This window comes from Ciconia boyciana, chromosome 4 (assembly GCF_034638445.1).
Source record: "Ciconia boyciana chromosome 4, ASM3463844v1, whole genome shotgun sequence".
NCBI classification, from domain to species: domain Eukaryota; kingdom Metazoa; phylum Chordata; class Aves; order Ciconiiformes; family Ciconiidae; genus Ciconia; species Ciconia boyciana.
The window spans coordinates 80034214-80061144 of record NC_132937.1 but is presented as its reverse complement, the minus strand read 5'-3'; the positions used below and the strand labels follow the sequence as shown (position 1 = coordinate 80061144).

The 26931-nt window shown below is 41.5% G+C and overlaps 1 protein-coding gene across 4 annotated transcripts in view; it reads left to right on the top strand.

Moving 5' to 3' along the window:
* Positions 1-4083: 4083 nt before the first annotated feature.
* Positions 4084-26931, top strand: part of EPB41L4A (erythrocyte membrane protein band 4.1 like 4A) — a 139708-nt gene continuing 116860 nt past the window's right edge. For 2 of the 4 annotated variants that reach the window (XM_072860301.1, XM_072860297.1), the window contains exons 1-2: positions 4084-4326; positions 4584-4903. In XM_072860301.1, the coding sequence (XP_072716402.1) occupies positions 4805-4903 (99 nt within the window). In that variant the 5' untranslated portion in view covers positions 4084-4326; positions 4584-4804. The remainder of the gene's footprint in view (positions 4327-4583; positions 4904-26931) is intronic. The other 2 variants (XM_072860299.1, XM_072860300.1) reach the window with 1 other exon arrangement.

The following is a 26931-nucleotide window of genomic DNA, read 5'->3' as shown; positions in this document are numbered from 1 at the left end:
ATAAACAGTAGCTAAAGACAGAATTTTTTCTTGCATTGATGGAAATATATGGATTTTGCAGTTTCTCATTTTAGCTCTATAGTTTACAATAAATGTCCTGAAAGCTTTATTTTATATTTTTGGGTTAAGAAAGTATATTTAATGTCATGTTTTCTTTATTAAAAAATCAGAAAGTGAGAGATGCTTATGATTTCCTTAATTATTAAGTGTGTATTTGCAGTGCTGCAATCTTCTAGGGTCTTGTTAAACAAGCAAACAAAAAGAACAATGGATTTTTACTCAGTGCCATCTCGATTCAGAGGTCCTCAAGGTGTTTATTGTTATAGAAGTACTAATAAGTTCAATCAGCTGTTCAAGCATGCTTTGGGGCCTTTTAAGTTGGTTTTTTTTGCTGATTATCTCTGCCTTATAGATCTGAATATTGGCCTTAATTTAACATTTCTTATATTTAAGTGGTCTTGACTGGCATGCCTTAATTTAAGGGCTCTCTAAGTGTATTATGTACAGTATAATGTCAAGTCACTACATTTTTGGAGAAAATACAAAACTGATCAATATATGAATAAATTTATTTTTACAATATTTTTGACTGCGAATTGTTACTGTGCAGTGAATGCATACATGTGTGATGTGTAGTAGTAACACAGAGCCTGGAGAAACATTAGATGATAGGATCCATGAGTGTTTTAAGTAAAACCTTAATTAGTGAAGTGGGAAATGTGAATTCATGCACATTTGCAACACACTCAAACTTCAGCCTCTGAATGCTGTAAAATGCTGTGTGGAAATTATTCTTGTTCCATTGCTTGCTGTGGGTGGACATTCCTCTTTTTGGGTGGAAGAGGCACAAGTAAGTATAGTTCTCATAGCATGCTGAACATCTGGAGAACCTCTCTGAAAGGACTGCAGATATCTGGGGGCAGTAATGTGTGGGCAGGTGGGCACGTGTCGAACCAGAGCGGTGCAGTGCTGCTGCAAGAGTTGTACCTTATTTTTCCTGTAAACACCCCAGACCCTACTGGACAATAACTGTTGAACAGTACTCTTGGTAGGAATTGTTTCATTGATGGAAGATGCATTCAGGGTTGTACATTTAGCCCAGAGGGTATGTGCTGTTGCTCTCTGTTTTCCTTTTAAACTTCTTGTATTAGACCTCAGTGCTTCTCTTTGCTCACTGTGTGAGCAAGGAGCTGAGTCCAGGAGACTTGTCTTTGCATGAGGAGGAAGATGAAGAGGCTGCTCTTTAGCTTGCTTTAACTTTTCACTTGCCCACTGGAAGCCCACCTGGATAAGATATAGGAATTGCATCTCTACAGATCAGTAAATAACAGTGAAAGGTAAGTGATGGTGACATCGGCTAAAACAGGTCACCATGCCTCTTACTACATGTTCAACTACTGGCAGCAAATGTTTGAGAGCAAAACTGTGTAAAAATTAGTGAGAAACCAGATATGCTACCTGTTTCTTTTGGACAGTTAGTCTCATTGCCAGAAAGTTAGAATATGGATGTAGGTCACTTCATATATAGAAGTCCTTGTGGTGCTCAGTGTCTTGTTTATATGACCACACTGAAAATACTTGATTACAGCTAAAACTGATCATTTTAATGAAGGTGTACTGGATCATAGTGGCTGCAGTGAATTGCACTGGGTACCTCATCAAACAGGCAATGGACAAAAATGCCCTTATGCCCTGGTCCTGTACTTACATGCCTGAGTTAAACGTGTCCATAAGTGTTTGTGTGACGAGAGCTTATGTCAGCAAGTTTTCCTTTGCAGTGCTTGACCTGTGTTTTTTCTTGTAGAGAGAAGGAAAAAGGTGCTCAGTTTCCTAATGGATTTGGAGAACATCTCGCAAGTTGTGAGATGGCCTGATACTTGAAATACTGAGGCAGGGCTGGTCTTATGTACTTACTGGTCTATGGAGCTCCAAGCAAAGCTTGGGCCCTACATTTTTGCCCCTATAAATAACAGTTCTTCTGCTTTCCTGAGCTCCTCAGGGCTCATACTGGTTCCTAGTATAGGTCCCATCCCCTCTTCCTCTGCTCCCCTGGCTAATTTTCTCACTTCTTCAGTCCAGGACGCCCTCCTGGGTTTTTACCTCAAACAGTAAGTTCTGGTACTGCTGCAGAATCAGTGGCTAGCTATTGGTGGTAGCTGGCTGGGAGGTAAGTTCATATGTTAATGGCTCTGTGCTCCAAACACTGGCATCAGCTGAACATGAGTGCATATTTTATATATTCCTTGTGGACCAATCAGCTAATGTGCAGTAGCGTGAAATGGATCTTCAAAAACAGAAGACATGAAATAGTTCACTTGGACTGCTTATAACCAAGACTAGACTTGATTTAAACTGCTCAGCTGTGAGGTTGTGATGTAGCTATACAAGTCATTTTAAAATCATAATTAAAGGTTTTAGAACAGGTTTAGAGTTCACTGAGCCCTCCCTCTCACTTGATTAATCAGTGATTTATACATATATAATGACTTTAACTGACTTAGGGGGTAATTTATGTCATGATGTGCATGATATATGGATCTTAATAGACTAAAGAGAGGGAAAAAGGAACCATCTGTTCTCTAGAAAACCATCTGCTGTCAGCAGGATTCAAGAACTGTGTTCAAAAAATGTGTTTAGAAAACCAGGAATAAATTTACGTACATTTCTTGCACTGTCTGGATTACGTTCTCATCGGGTATATATTGCCCAACGAACAAGGTTAGGAACTAGAACTTTTAAGCTTTTGCAAGACTTCATATTCCAGAAGTTGTTCAAAAGGCTGTATTTTTATGACCATGTATAATGCCTTTTGTCCTGATCTTCACAGTGCTCATGGAACACTGCTTTTGCAGCTACCAGATGGATACAGAGATCCCAAGACCCCACTGCCCAAGTTTAAACACTACCTGCACCAAACAAGAAAATGGAAGTGATATTTCCTGGGAGTAGCAGGGTTTTATTTAGGGCAGGGGTTTAAAAGCAGAGGTACCTTTCTCTGTGTCACTCACCTACATACCTAGTAGGGTCTGTCAAGTGAGAAATCTCCTTGTGCCCTTCTATTATGCAATAAGAGCAAGTTAACTATCATAAGAAAAACATTTATGCATATTCTTAAATTTGCACATGCAAACTTTGTATAGGACGACTCATGCATGCAAACTTAAGCAAATGCACAAGCACTTGTGGGATCAGGGCTTAACTTTCTGCCTGAGGGGGAAAAATCATAGAATATAGATGTGTGCAGCAATTAAAATACAAAGGTGGACTGGTGTGTGCTCCAGAAACTATAGACAGCGACTGCAAAAGGCAGCTGCAAGTTCTTTTATGTTCTACCTTTTCTTTGGTTGTTTTTTGTTGTTGGGTTTTTTTTTTTTCATACTACAGGGCTGCTGGTTTTTAAATTAAATATATCTGTAGCAAGGTCAGTATTTAAGAGCATGCCGGAGAAAACATTTCCTGCCAAGGCTACTTTTAAAGTCAGCCTCTCCTGGACCCTCACCGGTGTCTCCTGAAGCCCTTCCCCGCGCAGTACGGAGGCAAAACTCGCTCCCCGACCCGACACCGTTCGGGGAGCACCGCCGACCCCGCCGGGACACCTCCCGCCTCGCCCCGCCGCCGGTCCGCGGGGCAGCGCGGCCCCGGCACCCCCCGAGGCCGGCGGCCCGGCAGGGGTCAGTGCTGCCGCGGCGTGCGGGGCCGCGGCCGCCGGGAGGGGCAGCGGTGGCAGGAGCCGGCGGGGGGTGCCCGAGGGGGGCGGGCCGGCACCGGGCCGGGGACCGGGACCGGGGTCGGGCCCGGGCCCATCGCCATCGCCCCCGCCCCAGCGCCGGCAACCGGCACAGCTGAGCCCCGCGAGAGGGCAGCCAGGGTCCGGCTCCGGACCTGGGATGCCGGTGGGGTACCGTGAGTTGCGGCGCGGCACCGCGGGCCGATGGACGGTGTCGGTGGGACGGTGTTGGTGTCGGTGCCGGGCGGGCGGGGCGGGCGGGCGCGGAGCAGCCAGCCCGTGGGCGGCGACGGCGGCGGCTCCTCGGCCGGGCAGGTGCCGTCTGCCGGCCTCCGCCTCAAAGCCGCCCCGCTCCGCCGCCGCCGGCCCGGGGGGAGCCCTGCGCGGCGGACGGCAGGAGGCGGCCGGCGGCTGCCCCGTCGGCTGGGTCGCTGCCGGCGCCCGGCGGCGCTCGCCCCCGTCCTCCGCCCCCGCCAGGGCAGCAGGCGAGCGGCCGCCGGCGCCCTCCCTGCACGGCCGCGGGCAGACGGGGGACGCCAGCCCCGCGCCCGCCGGGCACCGCCGCCTCCCCGCTCCTCTGGCAGGGCCCGCAGCCGGAGGTAAGGCGCTCGCCGGGCGGGGACCCTCCCCCGGCAGCGGCGGCGGAGAGGGCTCCCCCGGCGCCCGCTCCTCCACACAAAGAGGAGGCGCGGAAACGTGCGCGGACGGGGCGGGGGACGGGGCGGGTGGGCGGCTCGGTACCTCCCCGGAGCGGCAGCGGCGGGGCTGCCGCCGTGACGGCCAGCCGCGGGCGAGGGCTGCGCCCTGGGCTCCTTCCTAAAAAGCCGCCGGTCTTTTTCCTCCTCCTTTCCCATAGAGAGCGCCCGGCACCCCCCGTCCAGGCTCTTCCGCGGGATGGCGGCGGCGGAGGGCCGCCCCGTGGGGCTGGGCGCTGCGCCCTAGCAGCCGCCGGCCTCCAGCCGCTGCGGCGGGGCGCGGAGCCGGGCGCGGCCCAGCCCCGGCTGCGCCTCAGCCCCTCTCCGCCGCCGCTCGGGGCTCTCCCGCCTCCCCGCCCCGTCCCCGGCCATCGCAGCAGGCATGGGCTGTTTCTGCGCGGCTCCGGAGGAATTTTATTGCGAAGTTTTGCTCCTGGACGAGTCCAAGCTGACCCTGACCACCCAGCAGCAGGGCATCAAGGTAAAGGCGGCCGGCGGGGCTGCGGGATGCGCTGCGGGGGAGCCCCCGGGGCCGGGCTCCGCGCCGTGCGGTGAGGCTGCCCTGCGGCGTCTGCCTGCCCACCGCGTTTCGGTAGCCGGGAAGGGAGCGGCGGTGGGAAAAAGGGTTTTCGGGATCCCGCGGGAGGCGAAAAAATAATTTCGTAACTTTCGTTGCGGTCACGCGAGGGACAGATGAAGCAGGAAGACGCGTGCCGGTGGGGTGGACGTGGCTTTGGAGACTGTACTTCGAGATACTCCTTTAGCTGAGCAGGTGCCGAGCATTCCGGAGCACTCGGGACACTTGGCACGAGTGTTTTTCGGTACACGCTACCAAAAAAACCAGGAAAAGGCGGCTGTGTACACGGGCTGTTGTGCACCCGTGTTGAGTCACTCTGCCTCTGGCCGCTGCTCCCTGCCGTGCCCTCCCAGGAGCCGCTTGCCTCTCCGCGGAAAGGCCGCCGGCAGCGGGGCAGAGCGGGGCGCCTCCCCCCGGCCCCCGGGGCGGCAGGGCAGCAGCTCCCGAGCGGAGGGGTGAAGGTCCAGCCTCGCCTCCAGCCCTGTGGCCGGTAGCCTGGCCGGTGGGAAAAGCTCTTGCTCTGCTGCAGCGCGTTCAGCGCGGATGAACTCTTCAAAGCAGTCGTCTGCCAAACGCTAATGAGCCCTGACAGGGCATGTGAAAACTGAGATTTTTCTGAAGGCCCTTAACTTGGTCCTGTTTGGTTAAGCCTGATGACAGCAAACGGCATCTCTCAGACACTTGAAGCCCTTGTTCGAAAAGCCAGAGACTTTTCCTGAATTTATTAGCAACATAAGACTTGTCTTGAATTTATTAGCAACGTAAGAACGTGGTTTCAGTGTTGGATCAGAAAAAAAGAAAAAGAAAGAAATCAGCTCTTCTAAAATTCGTTCTTGGAAATGGCTGATCTATTTTACCTCAGACATTCAAAGAATAAAAATCTGTATGCCTGTATGTTTCAGCTTGAATGATTAAAGTTTGGTGAAGCAACAGAGGAAAGGAAAACCCGAAGAGGGGGAGAGGGAGTCTAAATTTAACAATATAATTTTAACTATAGTCTGTGGCACTACCAGCTCTACATGTGCGGAGAACTGTCAAGCTTTGCTGAATCAACTGCCTGCAAATAGGCTCATAAATCCATGCTTAGCATAGAGGAGTAAGCAAATCACTGTGCGCTGGAATTCAGTACCTACATAAGGTCTTTGAAGTTTAAGTTCAGACACTTCTGAAAAACTTACCTTTGTATGTGCAGATGTGGGTATGTATGTTATGCATGCATGTATGCTTTTGTTGCCTGTAAATGTGCAGTCGCAGAAGTATATTAAAAGAATAGTCGTCTGCAAAGATAGTCCTATGGTTAGCTTCGTGAATCCAAACTCTGCAAGGCGACGGGTTTGTGCAGTGTCTCATAAAAATTAATGTCCCATGGGAAAGAAAGGGTCTGAGGATGTAACTTATTTTTAAGAATGGCTGACTTGCAGTGTTGGGAACTGCCTAGTTTAAGATGAGGGTGTGGTTTCCTGCCATTCTTACTGTGATTTGAACGTGGTATGGTGCTAAAGATTTCACCCCTTTCACGTGCTCCTTCTCTGTCTTGAATCTTAACCATGGAGCAGTCATAGAGTCAGCTGGAACAGTGTGTGGATTGGACACACAGAAGTAGTAGTTTGTGAACATTTTGGGGTAGTCACTGAGACTGCACAGCAGGGAACTTTAGGGAAAGGAGAATCTCCCTTTTTGTAGCAGCCTGTTTTGTGGGTGGTTTTTTTTTTTAAGATTGAATTTGTATAATGTGAAACCACACCCTGTAGCTCCATGAGCCTTTGAAAGCCTACAGAGAGGAACTCCATAGCTCTCCTTTAGTCAATGGTTTCCACCATTGTGTTCTCCCTTGCTTTTGTGCTCACACAAGTGTTTGTGCAGCTGCGTGTGAAGAGCAGCACATGTCCATCTGAAGGGTAACCACTGGTCTTCCTTTTGCTTGGTTAGTCTTCAGCTGGATCAGTGCCCTTCACAGCTGGAGGAGGGTAGAACTGGCTCTTTCAACTGGGTCCTGGCTTATGCCGTTTTAAACTGCTCAGGGAGCATTCATGTTGTTTTCATTCTACAGGTTTCCACTGAAGTTATATAATTATTTATCAGTAAAATAGAACTTAAAATTTGTCATGTTGTGTCATTTGGCACTTTAACCTTAAAATATGAACATTTTGTTTTAATTCTTTTGTTAGCATGTACACATCTAAAAATGTAGAGTCTCGTATTTGTTTTTATAGAATTTCAGCTTTGGCACCGAGGTATAGATTATAAATGTTCTTATGTATTTTATTTTAAAACAAAGATTTCCTTAGAAGTTCAGATCCTGGATGTGATCTTTCTTTTGTCTCCGCACTTTCAATTGGGTTCACAGCTACACAGGAAACTTACATTTTTTGTACTGTTTTACAGATCTTGAACTATTACAAAGAGCAGAGGTTTTAAGTGGTTATACAAGCAACTTCGTTCCCTTCTTTTCCCCCAAGCAGATGCATGTCTGCTAGAAACAAAAAATACAACTTAACAGCTATTTACTGTTTATGTACTTACTTGATATTAGTGGATTTAGTCCTATTTGCTTTGAAGGGTGGAAGGCTGAGCTCTGTGACTGTAGGAGTCCTAGGCAACTTTGTTTCTTCAGTGAATCTGAAATGAAGGCCTGAAGTAGATACTTGTTTCTGAACACATGCTGAGTTTTGAAGATGCATTGCTTAGTTTGCATGGTAGTTATTTCTGACTTGATACACTTGACAGCAACTATACGTGGCAAAATATGAAATTTTTGAATTATTGTTTTTATTAACACATTCTTGGTACTACAGTGGGCTTTAAATTGTACTTCAGATTAAAACAGTGAGCAGAGGTGGCGGAAGGCTAAGACTTTGAGTGCAATTTAGAGATACTTGTCTCTTCTGTGTGGATTTGAAAGAGCTTGTTATGGAAAGGAAAGTACTGTTTTTTTCTGGTTCCACGTGGGGAAGCAGAGGTGCAAAGAGGTAGAGTGACTTTTCCAAGGTTGTGCAACAGGTCAGCATCAGAGCCGGGAATAAAGTTGCCAGCCCTTTACGCTGGTAGCAGCAGTCCAGTCTGCTGTGGGCCACGTTGTCTGGAGGGGTTTGTGATGATCTCTTCCTTGTAGTTGCTCAAACTGACTTTTGCTTCTCATAGTTTGTTTCTCTTTTCTCACTGTTAGCAGTGCTGTCTTGCTGTTCTCCCTTTATGTCTTTGTGGTTTAAGGTCAGAGCACGGTTGTGTGAAAATGTGGAAGCTGGCTCTCCAGCCTTCAGGTTTACAGCAGGCTGATAATAGCTAGATAATCAGGAAAGGACATCAAATATCTCATAATCTCAATTTTTATGTTTCCCTATAGTACATTAACAGTGACAGGTGTTTTGGAGAGTGCATGTTTTGAGATAATAAAGCAATGGCGGCAGTTAGTCCAAATAATTTTGGATTAAAAGAGGCTATTCACCAGGTTCTGGTACACTTTGTCTAATCAAGGTATATGGTCTCAGATTGGGACAGCTTTTCCTCTAGAAAAGATGTTCAAGATGCCAGTTAAGAAATGGGTTTTTAACAGACTTTTGCTACAAATGTGGTAAGAATCAGCTGTTAACTGAAAAATAATAACTTTTCCAGGACTGTTACTTTGACTCATCTTCATATAGATTAAACAATAACTTAGGCATTTTTATGGTATGGTACTACTACCGTCTAAGTAGGTGTAGCTTATTTGTTGATGTCATAAGACATGTGAATAGTGTTTTGACATGATACCTGACTGATGGGTTGTGGGCATTACATATTTTGACTCTGTTAAGAATTGGAGTAATTGTCCTCACAGAAGGAGATTGGTGTGCCTTGTTGCACAAACTTGTTATTGGAGGTCAAGGAAACCTCTGTGGGCCCTTAGAAAATACTACTGTGAAGCCTATTTGTGATTAGCTGTTTCAGACAGAACAGTCATCCTGTAATGTGTATGTAACAGGAATATAACAACTCTTTTACTTATTTTGCTTGAAAACATTACTTAAGGCAAATGTTTGTTTTCAGCATTTCTAGTTAGAATGAAAAGAACAAAAGGGCTCACGAACCTTGCTATTAACTACTTCTCAAAATTACTGTCACGTATTTGAAACAGATTACTAATTTCACCAGTATATTTACAGATGAGACTAGCAATTTTGAATACTCCAGGGAATAACCATAAAATAAATGAACACCGAGACACTTTATTTTCCCTAGGTGCACTTAACTAAATTAATGAAACCAGCATGACAGCAAGAAGGAAATCCATTAACTTTTAAATGAAGTTACCTCTTAGTCAACCTGAGGTTTGAGCAATAATGTTGTCAGAAGGGTCTATTTTGCTGGTGTCAGTGAGCAATAATTTCTTTTGCTTTGAAATCAGAGCAAATGTAAGCTGTGTGAGGTGGCCTTTTTACTAAATGCTTTTGGATTTCTTTAACTTGGATTTAGCATTTCTTATATTAGAGTATTTAGTATAGTTAAATACCATCTGTTGATATTTTATTCATTTTAGTTTATTAAAGTTCTAAACTAAAATTCAACTGCACAATTGCAACCCTTCCCTTCAAGAAAGAAAACTGCTAAAAATTGCCATGTGATATGAGGGAAACTGTTGTAGAGACTGAATAATTTGTAAGTTGCTTCAGAAAGAGAATTTAATTAAGAAGCTATAGTTTTATGTCACTTCACACTGTTAATACTGTAGTATTCAACACATATGAAAAAATGAGAAGTTATGTTTTGGTCATGCTGCATCATTACCAATATCCATATTTTTGGTACAAAGATGAGATGCATTCTATTTTCTTCATTCTTGTCAGTGTTTTTTTTATTTAAACTCTTATTTTCCTCAAGGGGATTTCATTTTTGTAATAATAAAACAGCTATATTAGCTGCATTTTATTCAAAAGAGAGATCTTTGCAAGTGAATAATGATATTTCGATGTCTGGATAGAATTTTGCAGACTGCATTTTTAGTACACATTTCAGATACTGCCTTTTTATCAGATCTTCTGCTTGCTGCATATCAATTTAATTTCATAGTTTAAAATTAAGATTGTAATTTCAGTATCGATTGTGCTTTTGTTCCACTTCTTCCTTTGCATCCTTTGTTGGGGATGGTTGAACATTGTATGCAGTAAGGTCAAAGGGACATGCTTGGGGTCAACCCATGCTATCGTTTAGAAGTGGAAAACCAATAGAAACATTGCAAAATGAGAGCACTGCTCCTTTGATTTTGCTGCAGCGTTAAGAGGGGGAACCTGTCTATTTTGCCAAGTGGGAAATGTGCTTTTTTATCTCTGATAGAAGGCTGTATTGCTTGGTATGTGACCATAAATACTGATTTTTTAAAAGCCAAAATTTCAACAGTCATATTTAGAGATTTAAATGTCACCATAAACATACCATACCTTGTTTTGCCTGTTGTCCCACTGATCAGAAGTAGACTGTACTTAGTGACTGTTTGGGAGGCAGGTGCTTACCTGTAAGAAAATGGGTCAGGATGGTCCAGCCTGAAGTGTATAAGGGAACACAGGCAGCAGTAATCACACAGCCAGTGGATTTGCTTTCTTTATTTGAGGAGAAGGAAAACAAAACCTGTAGTATTGGGGAGGTTAGAAATCGAGAGAGAGAGACAGTTGGGAATATGAGTGAGAGAGGAAAATAAATGCTGTGATGACAAGGGAAGAGACCTTTTGTGAAATGCAATTCCAGTAGTAACTTTCTAGAACTGGAAAAAAAGACACCTCAGTAGTTTCTTTGAATTGATAGTACAAATCATCATTATTGAAAATAAAAACTAAAATTTAAAATACCCATGTAGGGATTTTTTGATCATTCTTTATGGAAATCTTTAGTGAGTGGAATGCATCACTAACCTATAGCACCAGGGGTGTTATGCTAAAGCTTGGTTGTTAGAAGTCTCAGAGGTGTAAAGATTAAGGAATCTTGTAAGGATTCCTTTTAAACAAACACTTCTTTCTCATTGCCCCTGGTGAATTTTTTTATTCTGTCTTGGTGTGACATGAGGGAAGCGCATACACGTGGCAAACCTTCCCTCCTATCAGGTATTTGTATTAGTTCTGTTTAATAAGGGGAATCCTTTACATTCTGTGAAATCCAACTGCTCCTTCTGCTTACATTTAAAATACATAATAAAGTCATTATAGTCATGGATAGTTACTAACGTGGAGGAAAAAGTGGGCTTATATTTTGTATGGTTCATGTACTTATTTATTTGTCACTATTTATCTTTTAAACTTTGCACGGTTACAAATGGCTCGGTCTAAGCCAGACAAGAAGACATTCTGTCTTCCCTTAGTTCTTGAAGTTTTGGGTATGTGGATAAAATCTGTATGTGGTTGAGTGAGCCAGTTTGATAATAAGTGGCTCAGCACTTTACTATCTTTCCTGTGTTCTCAGGAAAATGAGAACTGAATGCACTGAGGGATAAATTCTTTGGCTGTGTGAGACAAAATGCCTTTTAGTAATGGAAAAGGAGGATCTTTTATATCTCAATTGCATGAAAAGTATTTGGAAGGCAGAAAATGGCAGTTTCCCTATGTAATTAGTGGTAAAATTTGGCATGGCTACTAATGTATGTAAGCACATGCTTTAACACTTTGCAAAACTGAAGGCAATTGAGCATCTTGCAGGACTGAGCCAGAAGAAAGATCATCCAGATAAAAAACACTGGACCTGGTTCTTGTTTTCCTCATACCATATATTTCACTGTAAGTTCTCCTTTATATCTGAGATTAGGTTATTTGTAGTGCCACCAAAAATATTTTCTGTGTATAGTAATACCCACTTCTTATTTATTAAATATTGAAGATCTAGTTTATTATTAATCTTTTAAATAAACTAGATACTGAAAAATTACAGTTCTAGTTTTGGTTCATCAGTTTTATTCAGATTCTCCGTGTCATAGTGTAAAAAAATTGCGACAAACCTCTTTCCTATTTGGTGGATGAATGGTGGCTAGAAGGAATGTAATGGGGTTTAGCTCTTTTCCCCTCAGAATATCAGAACAAGAGTGGTCTTTATAAGGGGCTACATTCAGAGCCATAAAGGAAAATAAACATTTTTTTATGCCGTGTGTGAGTACCACAGGAAATTGGTGAAACTAGCTACTCAGAATTAAAAAAATGAGGAAGAACACTTAGGTGAGTAATGAGGAGTGAGTTCAGCACTGACTTACAACTTGAAGCAAATGGTTAGATATCCCTTCTGAAAAGAGGTAATCTCTGAATATTAGTATGACATGTAATATGAAAGCAAGGTCTCCACATCTTCCTACTGTACTCAAAACTAGGTGGTGTTGGCCAACACCAGAGAGAGAATAATACTGCATTAGGCCTTGCCTCTGCTCTAATTCTGGTTCGGTGGTGTTATCTATTTGCCTGTGGTATAGAAGATGGCTGTTGATTATAAAGTAGTGTAACCTTCTCATCAAGGCTGTTGAAGGGAAAGGAAGTCACATGTCAGAACCAAATGGGACTGGAAAGCCATGACTGCTACTACTTTTTCAGTTTTTGTTCATGCTGAGGAACAGTCAGATTCTCATCTCCTGCGGTTTTCTGTGGTCGTGTCTGTACTACCTGGGAAGACAACATGAGGGAGTGCAAGGATCCCGTTGGATCCTGGGCTAAGTGGTGCAGCTGGCCACATCTAGGCTGTGTTGCACACAGCCCAACCTCCCCCTTTGGGGGTCCTTTGAAATCTCCTTGATGCTGAGAGACAATCTTTTGTCTGTATGGTTGGTTTGTTTATTCAATATGCCAGAATAAAGGAAAGCTGAGTCTGAGACTATCATAATTCTGATAGTCATAGCATGAATGTAAGGGGTGAGTGATATGCATTGGAGTGCTTTGAAGGCACATGCTTTGCTGGGTAATGTTTAAGGCTGGCTTGAACAACTGAAACCAAGCTGTTTATTTTGGGGACCATGCAGCAAATGATCCTGACAACTGTGCCTGGATCTCCCTTCAGAGGAAATTAGGACACTTTAGAAGGGGTCATGGGAGAAAGGTAGCCTAAGTTCAGTAGTGGTGATCAGGAGAAAAAGGCCCCGGGGCAAATGAAGGAGAGATGCAAATTGACAGCATGGTTACACTTGCAAAAAACTTTTCTTGTATCGCTGTTTCCTCTGTGAAAGAAGTGAAGAAAGCCACAAGACCTTGTAGTGGAACCTTTTGAAGAGGTGTGTGAATGTCCTGACTTGCCCTCAGCTTTTTAGGTTTAATTTGCATTGGCTGCTTCGGGTCAGGGAGGAGGGAGTGGGCTTAAAGGTGTTTTTTAATAATATTTTCAGGGTGGAATAAAGCCCTTAAGTTCAAAAGATCAAATAATTCACCTCTGTTTTGACATGATGTCAGATTCTTCAGCCATATTCTTCCCCCTATTCTTTTTTTCTCTCTAAAAGTCCCTCAGCAGGACTTAGATGTTCCAAAACATGTACTCATATGCCTTTTCTTTTTGTATATAAGATTTAAGTTGGCTGAACACTTAAGTTCTTTTTTCAGCATGTACTTTCTTCACCTGGAACATAGCACGCTCTAAACCTGTGGCATCATACTTGGAAAGAGAAGCTTTTGGTGTCCTTCAAAGGCACCACATTTATTCTGGATTATTTTGAGTAGTCTTTTGTTCTTCTGTGTTAAGGCTTGACAAACTCTAGTGCCTTTAAAATCACCTCTACAAACTGTCTTAAAAAATGGGGGGTATTCTCTGCTCTCCCAATGCTACCGTTAGGTATGGATGAGATTTACTATTACAAAAATACTCTTGGCCTTGTGTTTCCTTCAGCTGTTCCTCCAGTGTTCCTGGGTTGTTCCCGCAAAAGCCAATTCTCTTCCTCAGGCACTGATTTGGTATATAACATTTATTTTTGTTGTGAAAGCAATAGTGAGTTACCAAAGCATTTGCCTAATTTGGGAATACTTGAAATTGTGGACCTGGTTTCAATTCCAATGAAGATAATAGTTGTTTTGTTGTGCTTTGGCACCAACTTCAAGAAGAGCCAAATTGGACCCAATTTTTCTGTGAGCAGGCTCAATTAGTAAATGATGATGCTGAAAATAAAATGTGTCAGATCTTGTATGATGATGTTAGATGTTCACATAAAAGAAACGTATAAACTTTCTACCTTTTAAATAAAAGTTAAACTTTTTCTTAGTCATCCTTGGGCTTTCATCAGCGTTCAGATCTTGAGTCTGACTGTTTAGAGCATGAAAGCTGTGTTTGTTGCTTTCATGACTGAATCTTTATTCCGTGATCTTAGATCTGTTTTTTCTCTTTTCCCACTTTCCTGAAAAAATTCTGCTATAGAAGCAGGTTTCATGAACTATCTCCTGAAATCTTTGTTTAAAGACAAACTGCAATGCAAACCGAGTTTGTTTATGGTGTCTGCTGCTTTATGAACAGGTGAACAAGTCAGCATGGATGGTCAGAAAAATAATAGGTTTATTTTTGATGTTGTGTGTGTGTCTGTACAGAAATTGGAGGGGTCTTGGTCAAGTTAAGATGTTTGGGGAGAGGAATCGATAAAATGCCAAAAGGAAAGAAGTTCCTCAGTACTTCCTTTCTTTTGTTGTCAATCTTTCTTTGCAGCGATTTGTCCTGTTTGTGTTTTTGTAAGAGCTCAAAATTTTTACTGTAGCATGCAGAAACTCCAGAAGAAGGCAGAAGTCCTGCAGGAAAACATGCTTCTGACTTGGCATACTTTATTGAGAGGAAGGTTTGATTGGGAGGGTATTAAACCACCTGCACTGAGTTCACTGAAAATGAATCAAACCCAGCTTTTTGTTATAGATGCGGGTTTCTTCCCGTTACACAGTCTGTATCTGAGTGCATGACATTTTCTGTTTTCTTGACTTTTGAAAAAATGTGTTTTTTTTTTTTATTTTATTTTTTGTCCGTGAGTATTACATAGGTCATGGTTGAAGCTTTGCAGTAAGGCAGCATAGAGAAATATTTTTGTTGCTGTGTGTGATATACCTCTAGTGTGCTTATAGAACCCTCCCTCCAATAATATTAATCCAGAACTTTTCATAAGCAAATAACACACTCAAAGAAACTCCAAAATCAAAAGGGTAAGTGAAATTTTCTTCAGTATTATTTAATCCTACCACGTGTCTTCTCTTGATGATGATTCAAAACAGCTAGATTTTTATATGCCTGCTTTATTGAAGTTTAAGCATGCACTTGAAAAGTCACAAAAGTACAAGCCAGTGTTCATTATTGCATTCACCTGTCTTTTGAAGTTATATAATGTATGCTATGCCCATCTCCATGCTCTACTTGAAGTGATTGTACTGTGTATGTGTTTGTATCTAATCCACCAGTGGATTGATGTAATTCTATTGAAATTGGTGGAGTTTCTTCTGCCTTTGCCTACAGTGGATTAAGGTTCTTCATCTTAATATGCACTTTTTCCTACATAAATCTCACCACATAGAGCAGATGGACTTAGTATTATTATCTGTAAGAAGAAGGACATTTAACAGGCTGCTGCTTATTACCTAGTTTCTCAAGCTTCCTTTTCTTGCATGCAGAAGGAATATGGGATAAGAAATATCACTTGAACTGTAGAAAAGTGGTGTAATTGAATTTTGGACATTCATTTCTGAGTGTACAAAAAATGAAGGGAAAGAATGTACTCAAGCAGTAAATTAGAGGAGCTAGCAGAGTGTACAGCACCTTTAAGAAGCACGTGTTTGCTATGAAGTTCACCGTGCATACAAATGTGGTTGCATTTTGAAGTCAGTTAGGAACAGTTACGGGGGAACAGGAAACCTGACTGGCTTGATACGGGCTTTTTCTATTCAGTACAGGCTTGCAAAAAGAAAAAAAAAATCATAATGCAGGGAAAAGCATGATTCTTCTTAGCTGTTTTAAGTCTGACGCAGGAGGGGGCAACCAGAAGAACAATTTAAAGGAAATTGCAGTAGTGATTGTTTCCAATATACACAAAGGAAGCCTTGCACTTTGTCAGGAGCACTAGCCATTTTCAATCTGGAAGAAGGGACTGAACATTTAATTAAACAATGCCTTTGACTCTGTCAGTTTATGCTCCAGCATTCATGATACATGTAGATTTAGGTTATTTTTCAAGTGTACAGCTGTTTCCTCCTGGTCAAAGCCGGGGCTGGAGTTTTTGCAGAGTGATACATTGTTTTAGTCGTGGTAGCACTTGAGCACACCGATAAAACATCAAAGTACTCTGCAAACAGCCACCGCAAAGGCAGGCCCTGCCCCACAGAGATCTCGGGCTAGGGCTGCAGCAACGGACGAGTGAGCAAATTGACAAGTGTGGGAGGGGAGCAGGTTCGGACGGAGGAGGAAAGAGGGCAAGTTGTCAGTTCGGGCAATGTTGCCTCTGGGCAGTAGAGGAGCTGATTAGTCTGCGGTTGTTGCTCCGGTAGTACAAATTTGCAGAATTCTGCTGTGAGTAAATTGCACCAGGCGTCTGCCCCAAGTTGTAAGTGCATATTATGTGTAGCTCTGGACTGATGCGTATCCAGGTCTTGCACGGCTGTCACGATTTTGGTGAAGGGTGTTTTGCTTTCATTGCACAAAAATTATAAAGGTAAAACAGCATGGAAACAGTTTATACCGATACAAATAATTTTGTACTTACCTAGCTTAACCTTTGCTTAAGTGAGAAAGATAATAGGTTAGCATTAGCAGCTCCACCACCCTTGCCTGGGGCAGGCTGGGAGGGAGGTACACTGTGGCTCCAGGACCAGTGTGAACTGAAGAGGTTTCTAGGCAAGCCTGAAGATTTTAAGCATCTCTGACACAAAGCTGCAAAGGTAGCTTGTCTGCCAAAGGTGTAGGAGGTAATTCCACAGTAATAACTACTTTGATAAGTACTGACCTTATCAAAACACAGAACCCACAATCTATCAAACCTGTTTGATCAAGCCATCATCCCTGCCAGCCCATCAAAACCCCAAACCTCAAGATTTTCTCTGCATGCAAAAATTGTCTTTCTGGCTAACTGGGTGTGCTTTGGGGAAAAAAAATACAACCCCCTGTAGTCTGTTTGGTTACACATTATGATAGTGCTAATGTTATATAGGCTACTCACTTGTGGGAAAAGGATTATGTTGGAGAAGGTTAAAGCACCTTCAAACGTGTATATATATATATATATATATATCTATGCTAAGGATTAGAGCAGAAAAAATATTTTGGTGAAATAGCAGACTTGTTTGAACCCTGGTGGAACTGATGATTTTTGTGAAAATTTTTTTTTCTTAATCTACTTCATTTAGATAGGAGGCTGGATCTGCTTACAAGGATTTTTTATTTTGAATAAAGGTTTGTTCTGGTTTTGGGCTGTTGCTTCAGCTGGGAATTACATCCTCCAGGGACACTGGGAATCTTTATCTAGCTTGATTAAGCCAAATTAAGTTAAATCAGTGGTTAGGCTTTAGTCAGCTCACACACATCTTGCTACAGGAGAAAAAATAATACTATCCTTTTTTGGATTATCTCAAATGTCATTTCAGTAATTATGCATCAAAGCAAACAAACTTCAAATCAAAGCAGAAAAAATAATGCATACGAAAAAGAAGAAATTGGAAGGGTCTGATCTTGGTGAGGAGGATCCTGTCAATGTCAATGGGGATTATCTTGTAGCATGTAATCATAGGCAGGACTGGAATTGTGCACAAAGGACACAGGCATGATACTTATATTCAAAAGTATTCAGGTGCTTTCGTAAGAGTCTTTCAGAAGTCTTTTCTAAAGGTTGTGCTTGGCACTCAGGTAATTCTGAAAAACTGTCTCAAGGCCTGAATTACCAGTTACAGAGTAAATACCAGTACAACAGTATCACTTACATGAGGTGCCTGGTATATGAGAGCTAGACCCACGAGCTGAACATGGGAAGCAGTGTTTTAGCATTATGAGTTGGCATTTTCTTACTCAATGCTAGAAACAGAAGATAGAAGATTTTATGCTATTAGGCCTGTATGTTTAATTAAAAAAAACCCCAAACAATCCCAGATCATTAAGTGTGGATTTAACAGTTTTAAGGAACAGCTGCTGCTGACACAAAGAAATGTTTTCCTCTAAGCAATACTTTAATTCTTCACATAAGAACATATTAAAACTGTATTTCAAAAGGAAAGTTTGACTGACAAAGAGTAATTTCTGTAGTGACGTGAAGCTGAAAGTTCTGTGATTCAAGTAGGTGTGTTACCCTACTTAAAATTAAGTTCTGCAGTGGCACTACAGTATCTAAATCTTTTACTTGCATGCAGTATTTGTGGGCGCTGCTGATTCTTACAAGTTTCTATCGAAAGGTTTGGGCACGTGATCAAGCTGGTAGATGTCAGCTGTGGTAGCTATCCACATGCATGAATAGCAAATATTTAGTAATTCAGTTTAGTTTAGATTGTAATAAAAGGATTTAGTGCATTAGCTTTCATTTGCTGTTGGCTAAGAGCCTGCACAGGTTGCGGTAGTGGTAGTTCAGCTTACATAGGTATCTTCAAGGGTTTTCTATTTCTCTGGAAGTCTTCAAATCTGCAACGTTACAGTCTGATTCTTATAGTGGATTTCACGTTGGTGTTTTCTTCAGTTCAAAGTCTTGGAATTTCTTTCTTGCTCTCATTTAAAATAATTTAAACTTTCTGTTGTCATGGTTGCAGAGAGGAACTCAAAAGCATGAACCCTGCTGACTCCTAAAACCAGTAAGCCTGCATATTTCTGACCACCTTCTGTGAGGAAGGTCAGAATTAAAGCAAGTGTTATGATTATTTCTTCTTCTTTTCTTGAAGGTAAAGACGTCATTTCTGAATGGCTAGGATGGCTTCCATAGAGCAACAGGGGTAGAAGGGAACTAGATGCATATGATATATAGTCGATTTATAGTGAATTACATTACATAAGGGCATGGTCACAAATATGCGGTTCATTCTTTACAGGTTTTTTGGTCTGATCTGTTTTTGAAAACCTCAACTAAAGGACCCTCCCAGGACCTCAGCTGCAGTCCTTTGTTACTCTTCTAATTAGAAAGCTTTCCCTGATATCTAGCCAGGGTCACTTTTGTTTTCAGTTAAGCTACTTTCGTTTTTTCCTAACTTCAGTGGGTCTTTGCATAGAGTACATTTGATCCTTAACCTTTTTTAACATGCTTTTTTATATAATGTTAGGAGATGATGCTAGGAAATGCTGGAAAGCTTTGACTTTGGATAGGGACAGACACTCAGGTAATTCTCTGGCACCCAAGATGAGGGAAGGTATGCGTATATGGGGCATTAGGTTGTACCCAGATGTCTTCCACTACCATCTCATAATCATGTACCTAGGGAAAATATCAGGACTGGTTTGCTTTACCTTAGCTGTTTCTCTTCTGCCCAATGCTTTTGTGTACCCCTGCAAAACTTCATCTTCGTTTCTGCAGTGTATCCTCACTGAAATCCTGCTTTGCAGTTCCCTTTTGTCTTTCTTGAATAGTTCTTCTTGTTCTATTATTTCCTTCCTGGATGATGAGGAGAAAGGACTAAATTAATCTGAACAACCTTCTTAGTCTCCCCCCCAACTTCTTTGGTTTGTTTTTTCCTAGTCTGGTAAGTGAGAGGGAGACAGAGGCCTCCCAGCAAGTAGAGGACAGCATATACCTTGCACTGGCAATGATACAAAAGCAAAAAACTTTAAGCAGCAATTTCATCCACGGATACAAGGCTGTGCATAGATTCCCTTTCTCACTGTGTGCAGCAAATCAACTAATGTTGTTAATACATTTTAAATAGCATATACTTTTATCCCCCTGTTTGGCTACTCTTATTTGAGAGGCTGAGCAGCGGTGGTCCTTAGGCTGCTGCCTCTAAGGATTATTGTTCTGCTGTGTTTTTTTGAGAGTCTCCATGCAGAGAGGACTTAACCCTGTGACTCTGCAAAAGCTTTGGCAGCTTCTCCCTCCCCTGCTCCAAACCACAACACGCTTTCCGAATGCGTATCATTATCTCTGTGCTTCATATTGGCTGTCCCTGGAGCTATTTGCTTGGCAGAATGTTGCCTATTCCAAGGCAGCTTTAAACTGAGCCAGGCTGGGATCCAGCAGATATCCAGAAGATGTGATATGAAACAGTCTTCTGAAGAAGATGATGAGGAGGTTGAAAACTGGTGAGATAGGTCTGCTGGCCAAAGCCTTGAGACGGTATGTAAATGAGCAGAGTGCAGTTCTTGCTTCTACCAGTCTAATCCCCTTGGGAGGGTCTGGACTTCAGGTCTTTGCACTTAAGAAAGGGGGAAATTATATTTCCTTTTCTTTTTCTGTTTTGTTTCATCATTTTGACTTTAAGTTTTGGGATTTAGGGACTAGTAGATGTATTTTTTTACAATCCCTACCACAGGGGAATACAGTATTTTGGCAGTCTCTTTGTATCCTGTCTCTAATGATGATGATGGTAATAGAGCAGAAGGGGCAACTGATATGAGGGGAAATAAGCACTGCGGTGTGAAACAGCTACTTTGTATTTTAATTAAAATCTATCTTATCAGATATAAGTCCTTCTACCAGATACAAGTTCTCATACAGTTCTTTGTTAGAAGATTTGAAAGGACCTTGAAGACTGGAAATGTTTTCAGGCAAAAATCTGAGGTTTTATTTAACCTCAAAGAACAGGGGTTGACTTAAAACAAACCCACAAAACAGAAGCAGAGGAAAAAAATATGCAAACAAACCTCACCATCAGCTCTGCCAACTTCCTGACCCCTCTCCCCTTAAAAAAATGCCTGCAGCCATAGAGAGATTTATTTCTCTCTGCAGACTTAATTTTTAAGTTTGTTGGCTTGGTTTTATGCATCTGATTTTTGACATCTCCATGACACTGTTGCATGCAGTGTCCCTTCCCATTTTTAAAAGTTTGTATGAATTCACTTCCCAAAGGTAAACCTCATGATTTTAGAAAGACCTTAGAAAACTCATGTTTTCTAGAACAGCCCTCTGCTTTCAGGAATTTCCTAGAAGTGCACTCATGTCTTCCACAGGCAAAGCCACTTTGCAGTTTGGTCTCAGGCTTTCAAGGACCTGAATGTGTAATAGCTTCTTATTAGGCAGTTCTCATCTTTCATATTTGAAAAGTTCTTCAGTGTCTTTTTGGTCATTTTATTCTTCTGACAGTGTAACACTAGGCTGAATCTGTAAGTAGCATTAACCACTTTTCTTGCCAGCTGCTATGCAGGCAGCAAAATTGCAGAAAAAGGGCATTGAACCACTATTTTCCAGTGTTGTTCCAGTTTGACTTCAGTTTTACCAAAGTTCTGTAGAACTTAAGAATAACAGTTTGCATTTGTCTCCGATTTGGCTCTTGGCTTGCTGAGATGCTTGTCTTCAGGGACAGCCTGTTTTGAGTTACCTACCTGATGAATCCCCTGGGGAGGAGGAGTACCTTCATTCTCAGTGCTGGCAATTGCAGTCGAATTTTTTGTCATCTGGCCCCTTCTTTTAGGATCCAAAAATCCTGAGTGCAGTAGAAATACGAATGACACGGCAGAGGTAATATTGCCTTCCATTCGTGCTTGTTCCCACCTAGACTTGCTAGTATTTGTATCTGTGGCTGCAGAGATGGGAAGGACAGGAGGTATGCTACAAAGACCTCTATAAAACTATTAATGCTTGACCGAGTTAAGAGGAAAAATGTTTTCGATTAAGAGAGAATGTGTTCCTTGAACTCTATCCTAACTACAGCTGCACGTTTCTCCTCTCCTGACTTGGCCCAGCCCTATCTAAGGTAGCCTGAGGACTACTTTAATTTACTCCAGTTGGCTGTGATTCTGAGGAGTCGTATGCCACCTGGCTATGGCTAGAACAGGGCTTATCCCAGCCGCTCCCTTTCCCCACCCTGAGAAGGCACTGTGGGCAGGAGTATGTGGGAGCTGGATCTCCTGGATCACAGCCCACCAGGTCACCCCAAAGCAGGGAGCCCCTGCTGGGGAACTTACTGAGAGTTTGCACTTCAAGCTGTTTGGGGCACAGAGAAGAACCTCCTTCAAATAATCCCATATCCCCACGATGAAAAGTTTGAATGCTACTATCCAAAGCCCTGTAATTTTGAAGATAGGTATTACAACCTCTGCACTGAAGTCAATGTGTTTTGTCAGCGACCTTCTCTACTTAAAACACTTCTTTAAACAACACTGTAGTTTGTAAGTCAGAGGTGCTAATATTTTGTCTCTGAAGCCTTTGCAAAAACGTTACTTGCTCAAGCAAAATAGGAGTATTCCAAAGAGAAGTTAGTTGCCTTAGTTAATTTACAAAATATGAGTTTATTGTTCATCTTGCTGAAAAGAGTTTTATTATCATGCTGTTTCACTTAACTGAGTGCATATGAATAGTAAATGCAATAAATAATTACAGAATACAGTGTTACACAATAAAGTCAGGGCATACTTCATTCAACTTGTAAACTTTTTTTTTTCCCACTCCTCTGGATCAGAAATACTTTAATAAATGCTGTTAAATCTACCCTTCTTCCTTCACCCCCTTATATAAGGCCATGTTTGGGAGTCATTATTAAAAATGTTTGTGCTGAAGTGCAGGAATTGGTTTCTCGTCTATTGTTTTTCAAGAGCTATTGTTTCTTTAAAGGAAAAAAAAAAAAGCACCTCCACTGATGATATGCTATCACCAATACTGTTTCTAGTGTTACTTTCCTGCTTTATGTACTTATTAAACTTCATGATTTATATCTAGGCCCAGTATTGACATCTATCTTTGTTGATGCTAGAATTAATGCAACCACACTTGTAATATATTAGGAATTGGGATGTCATTACAAGATTTTACAAAAATAAAGTGTTGCTCCAATGCATTGTACCAGTTCTAAGAAAAGTGTTTTTTAACACATGGGGAATTGTTCTCCGCAGCCTTCTCAATAGGCTTATCATTCTAGAAGATACATCTTAAAATGTGTAATATCTTTTTGCCATAACGTTATCACAAAAGCAGACCAAAGTATGGTTTCTTCTTTTTCCCGTCTTAACCTTTTCTTTTTACTTCAACTTCATGTTGTAGTAGCCTGTTGTTAGCAAGAAAAAGTTTGACTTTACAGTTCAGCAGATTAATTACTGGTGAAAAAATTCATTATCTATGTGGTTTACAGAACCTGGGATGATTTAAGATTATAGTGAACTACAGTATTTTAAACTGTGTAGCTGGAAATCTGAGACTTTGAGTAAATATTGATTGTGAAAATTAATTTTCTAGATTTTTGAGCATCTGGATGTGTTCATGCAAATTACCTGCAGAGTTTTGTAATTGGTTTGGTTTTACTGAGTAATTATTGAAAATATTACCCTGAAACTGAATAAAAAATTACAAAGTGTAAACATGCCCTTCAAAACGTTTTCCTGCCTTTTGTGTGACAGAGGATGCAGTGAAAACATGGGGAAAAAAATCCATAATCTCAAAAAATTTACTAATGACAGTCATCAAACAAACCAATTATGTAACAGTTTTGACTGTATCTTTATTTTATACTGTAGTGTCAGATTGTTCACAAAGTTATTTTTTCATTCTTTCCCCAGAACTTTACTTTTCATCAGTAAATTTGCTATGTATTAATAGTATAATGTCAAAATGGAGAAATTATGCTGATGCATTTTTCATAAACTGAAATAATTGTTTTAATTGGTGTTATATTGAAGCTCTATGCTTGACTGTGCAGTATTTGGCAAAAAAAGTATAAAATATACATTTCCTGAGTTTATGAAAGGACTGAGCTTTCATACAAAACAGAGTTAAACATTTTACTGTCATGCATAAAATTGTTGAATTGTTGAATTGTCCCTGTTTCTTTATTATTGCTTTCTTTGATCTGTCAAGTTCAGTAGTCTGCTTGGTGGACAGTTTAGAGTGGCGTTACAATAAAGTGTGGGCAGTTTGTAATTAAGCTTAGGCTTAATGGTGGCAGTTCGGTTATGTTAGGTCATTTTTTCCTCATTTTACATTTTGAGGAATTAATATCCTGCAAGTCCAGCACTAAGTTATTGATAGTGTTATTCCCAAGTCAGACGTGTTAGCAGAAGCAATTCTTGATAGATAAACAAGCGGAGCATGTGTGTGTGTGTGTGTATATAATTTATATATATGAAAATATAAATATATTATACACTTAACTATCTCTATCTATCTAAAAAAGTAATTGAAAGGCCAGAGTTCTTTTCCAGGAGATGAGTGGCTGAAGAGTGCAGTGTGCTGAAGAACTGCTGAACTGCTGCAGCTCATGTGCCACTCCTAAAAGTCTGGGAAAGGTTTTTGAACCCCTTATAAAGGAACAGAGGCTGGTCTTAGTATTTTTGTGTGAGTTAGTTGATGATGGGATGAAAGTTACAGATGTGTTGTCTGTGTAACATGTGGTATTAGTCATCTTCGCTGACTAGGATGTTGTAAATTTGAATCATTGGAATCGTATCTTTATATACGTGGCTTAGTTAAATGTGGCAGTCAGCGTTGTGACAACCAAGTGAGTTACCAAAAAAAACCCCCATCCTCCACAACTTCTGGCTTTATTCCCGACTTCTCTATTGTGTGCATGAGAGCATGTTTGTGAATAGCTCTTTGCATTTTTTTCCCTCGTATATTTAGTGATCTAGGTTAGATGCACAATTGTTTTGTCAATGGAAATTTTTCCAGTGATTTCAAAAGGCTGAGAGTCGCACTGTTGTCAGTTTCTCCTTTGTTGAAGAAGACCTTCGATAACATTGACAGGGGCCTGGAAAAAATGTGTGTGTGTGTGTGTGTGCAATTTTCTCAAAAGAAATTTGAAAAGCTCTGTTTGTATTATGTAAATGTTCTAGCAGAACTAGAATTGGTGGAAAAAGCTTAAAAACATTAGTATGCACTGGGATCTTTTAATTTTAGCTGCAATTGTGCACACATACATACTGTAAGGATTGCTTCATGTGTTAATCTTCTTTGTCAAGAGACTAATTTAACATGTAAAAATATTATTTACATAAAAAAGCATGATTTAATATTGTGTGACTGCATGAACTCACATTTTTAGCCATTTAAATCCTAAAAGTAGTGTATGGTTTCACATTTTCCAGTATCTCCTTCAAAAAACATAAGGCCCGGATTTTCAGGTATGGTTTTCAAGTGTTAGTTTCATTTGGTATCTTACATAGCTTTGTAGATTTCCATTGACTGTGCATTAAACTTGTAAGCTATGGAGTTTGTAAATGTTACAGAATAGATCTTTTGTATGGTTTATGTTATTTGTATGTGTTTTATCTAGGATTTTTTTTATCAGTTTCTTCTCCAGTGTTTTTTCTTTGCAGCCTTTCTTTTCCAGTTCAGCTACTGACTGTTTTAAAATGTCATTAATCAGTCCCTTCTCATTGCTTGCATTGGATACTAGAGATGATTCTAGCCATATAGTGTTAACAGTGAGATGCATTTCCAGGTATTTCTGCCTGTGACATGGAAAAACAAGGTATCAGGGAAATCAGGTCAGTGGAGACAGAATTGCTTGCCCCACTGGCAAAACCTTCACAGCAGCAGGAAGCATGAGATCTCCGTGGAAGCAAAGACCTCATTTGTTTTTGGTTTTCTGAACTACGTTTACAATGGATTGCCAGAGTAGGTCAGGTGTGTTTTTGTGCTTTATTTGTGTGCGGCAGTGTGTTCTGAGTAGAAGCAGGGCCAGGCTGGGAAGCTTGTGGGTATGATGTGAATATTCCCAAAGTTTCTGTTAGTATAATGTTTAGAAGTGGGTTTATACCTGTTGTCTGGATTTTAAATAGTTTAGGGGCTTGTGAAGAAAATAGCAGTATTATGGTTCCTCGTTCATGACAGGTTTTGTGGAGCGTCACTGTGGAAGTAATCTGTCTTGACATGACTGCAGGGTGCCAGTCTTGGCTTGATACAAGTCAGGTATGCTTCTGACGGCGTCACAAATGAACATGGTCTTGGCTAGTTTTAAAAGTGAATAAACAACAAATCTCAACAGTACATCTGGGTCTGTGTCCTGGTTTCAGCTGAGATAGAGTTAATTTTCTTTATAGTGGCTGGTATGGGGCTATGTTTTGGACTTGTGCTGAAAACAGTGTTGATAATACAGAGATGTTTTAGTTGTTGCTGCACTAGTCAAGGACTTTTCAGCTTCCCATGCTCTGCCAGGTGCCCAAGAAGCTGGGAGGGGACGCAGCCAGGACAGTTGATCCAAACTGACCAAAGGGCTGTTCCATACCACATGACGTCATGCTCAGTATATAAAGCTGGGGAAGAAGAAGGAAGGGGGGGACATATGGAGTGATGGTGTTTGTTTTCCCAAGTAACTGCTAGGCATAATGGAGCCCTGCTTTCCTGGAGATGGCTGAACACCTGCCCGCCCATGGGAAGTAGTGAATGAATTCCTTGCTTTGCTTTGCTTGTGTGCGCGGCTTTTGCTTTCCCTATTAAACTGTCTTTATCTCAACCCTCGAGTTTTCTCACTTTTACTCTTCTGATTCTCTCCCTCATCCCACCAGGGGGGAGTGAGCGAGCGGCTGTGTGGGGCTTAGTTGCTGACTGGGACTAAACCATGACAATCTGTTTCAGAGAATTTTGTAGGTTATGCTGTGGTTACCAACACATCAGTAACTTTCTGGCACAGCAATTAAAATTTTTCCTTCATCCCTGATTGGGCAAACAGGGACTGCCAAAAAGCCTCTGTTTCTAGATCACTTCTCACAAATTACTCTGTCCTCTATGCCATTTGTGAAATACTAGACCAGCTTATCCTTTCACCTGTGTAATAGCAGCAAGCCACGGAGAAGGTAGGGACTGGAGAAGGCATGGGATTTTTGCCTTTTAGGTGGTGAATAGTGTGATGGGAATATAAAGCCAATCCAGGCGGCGTGCTGTATACTTCACCTGAATGTGAGTGTTCTGTAATTAGACTTAACCCAATACCCAAGGGGAAGTA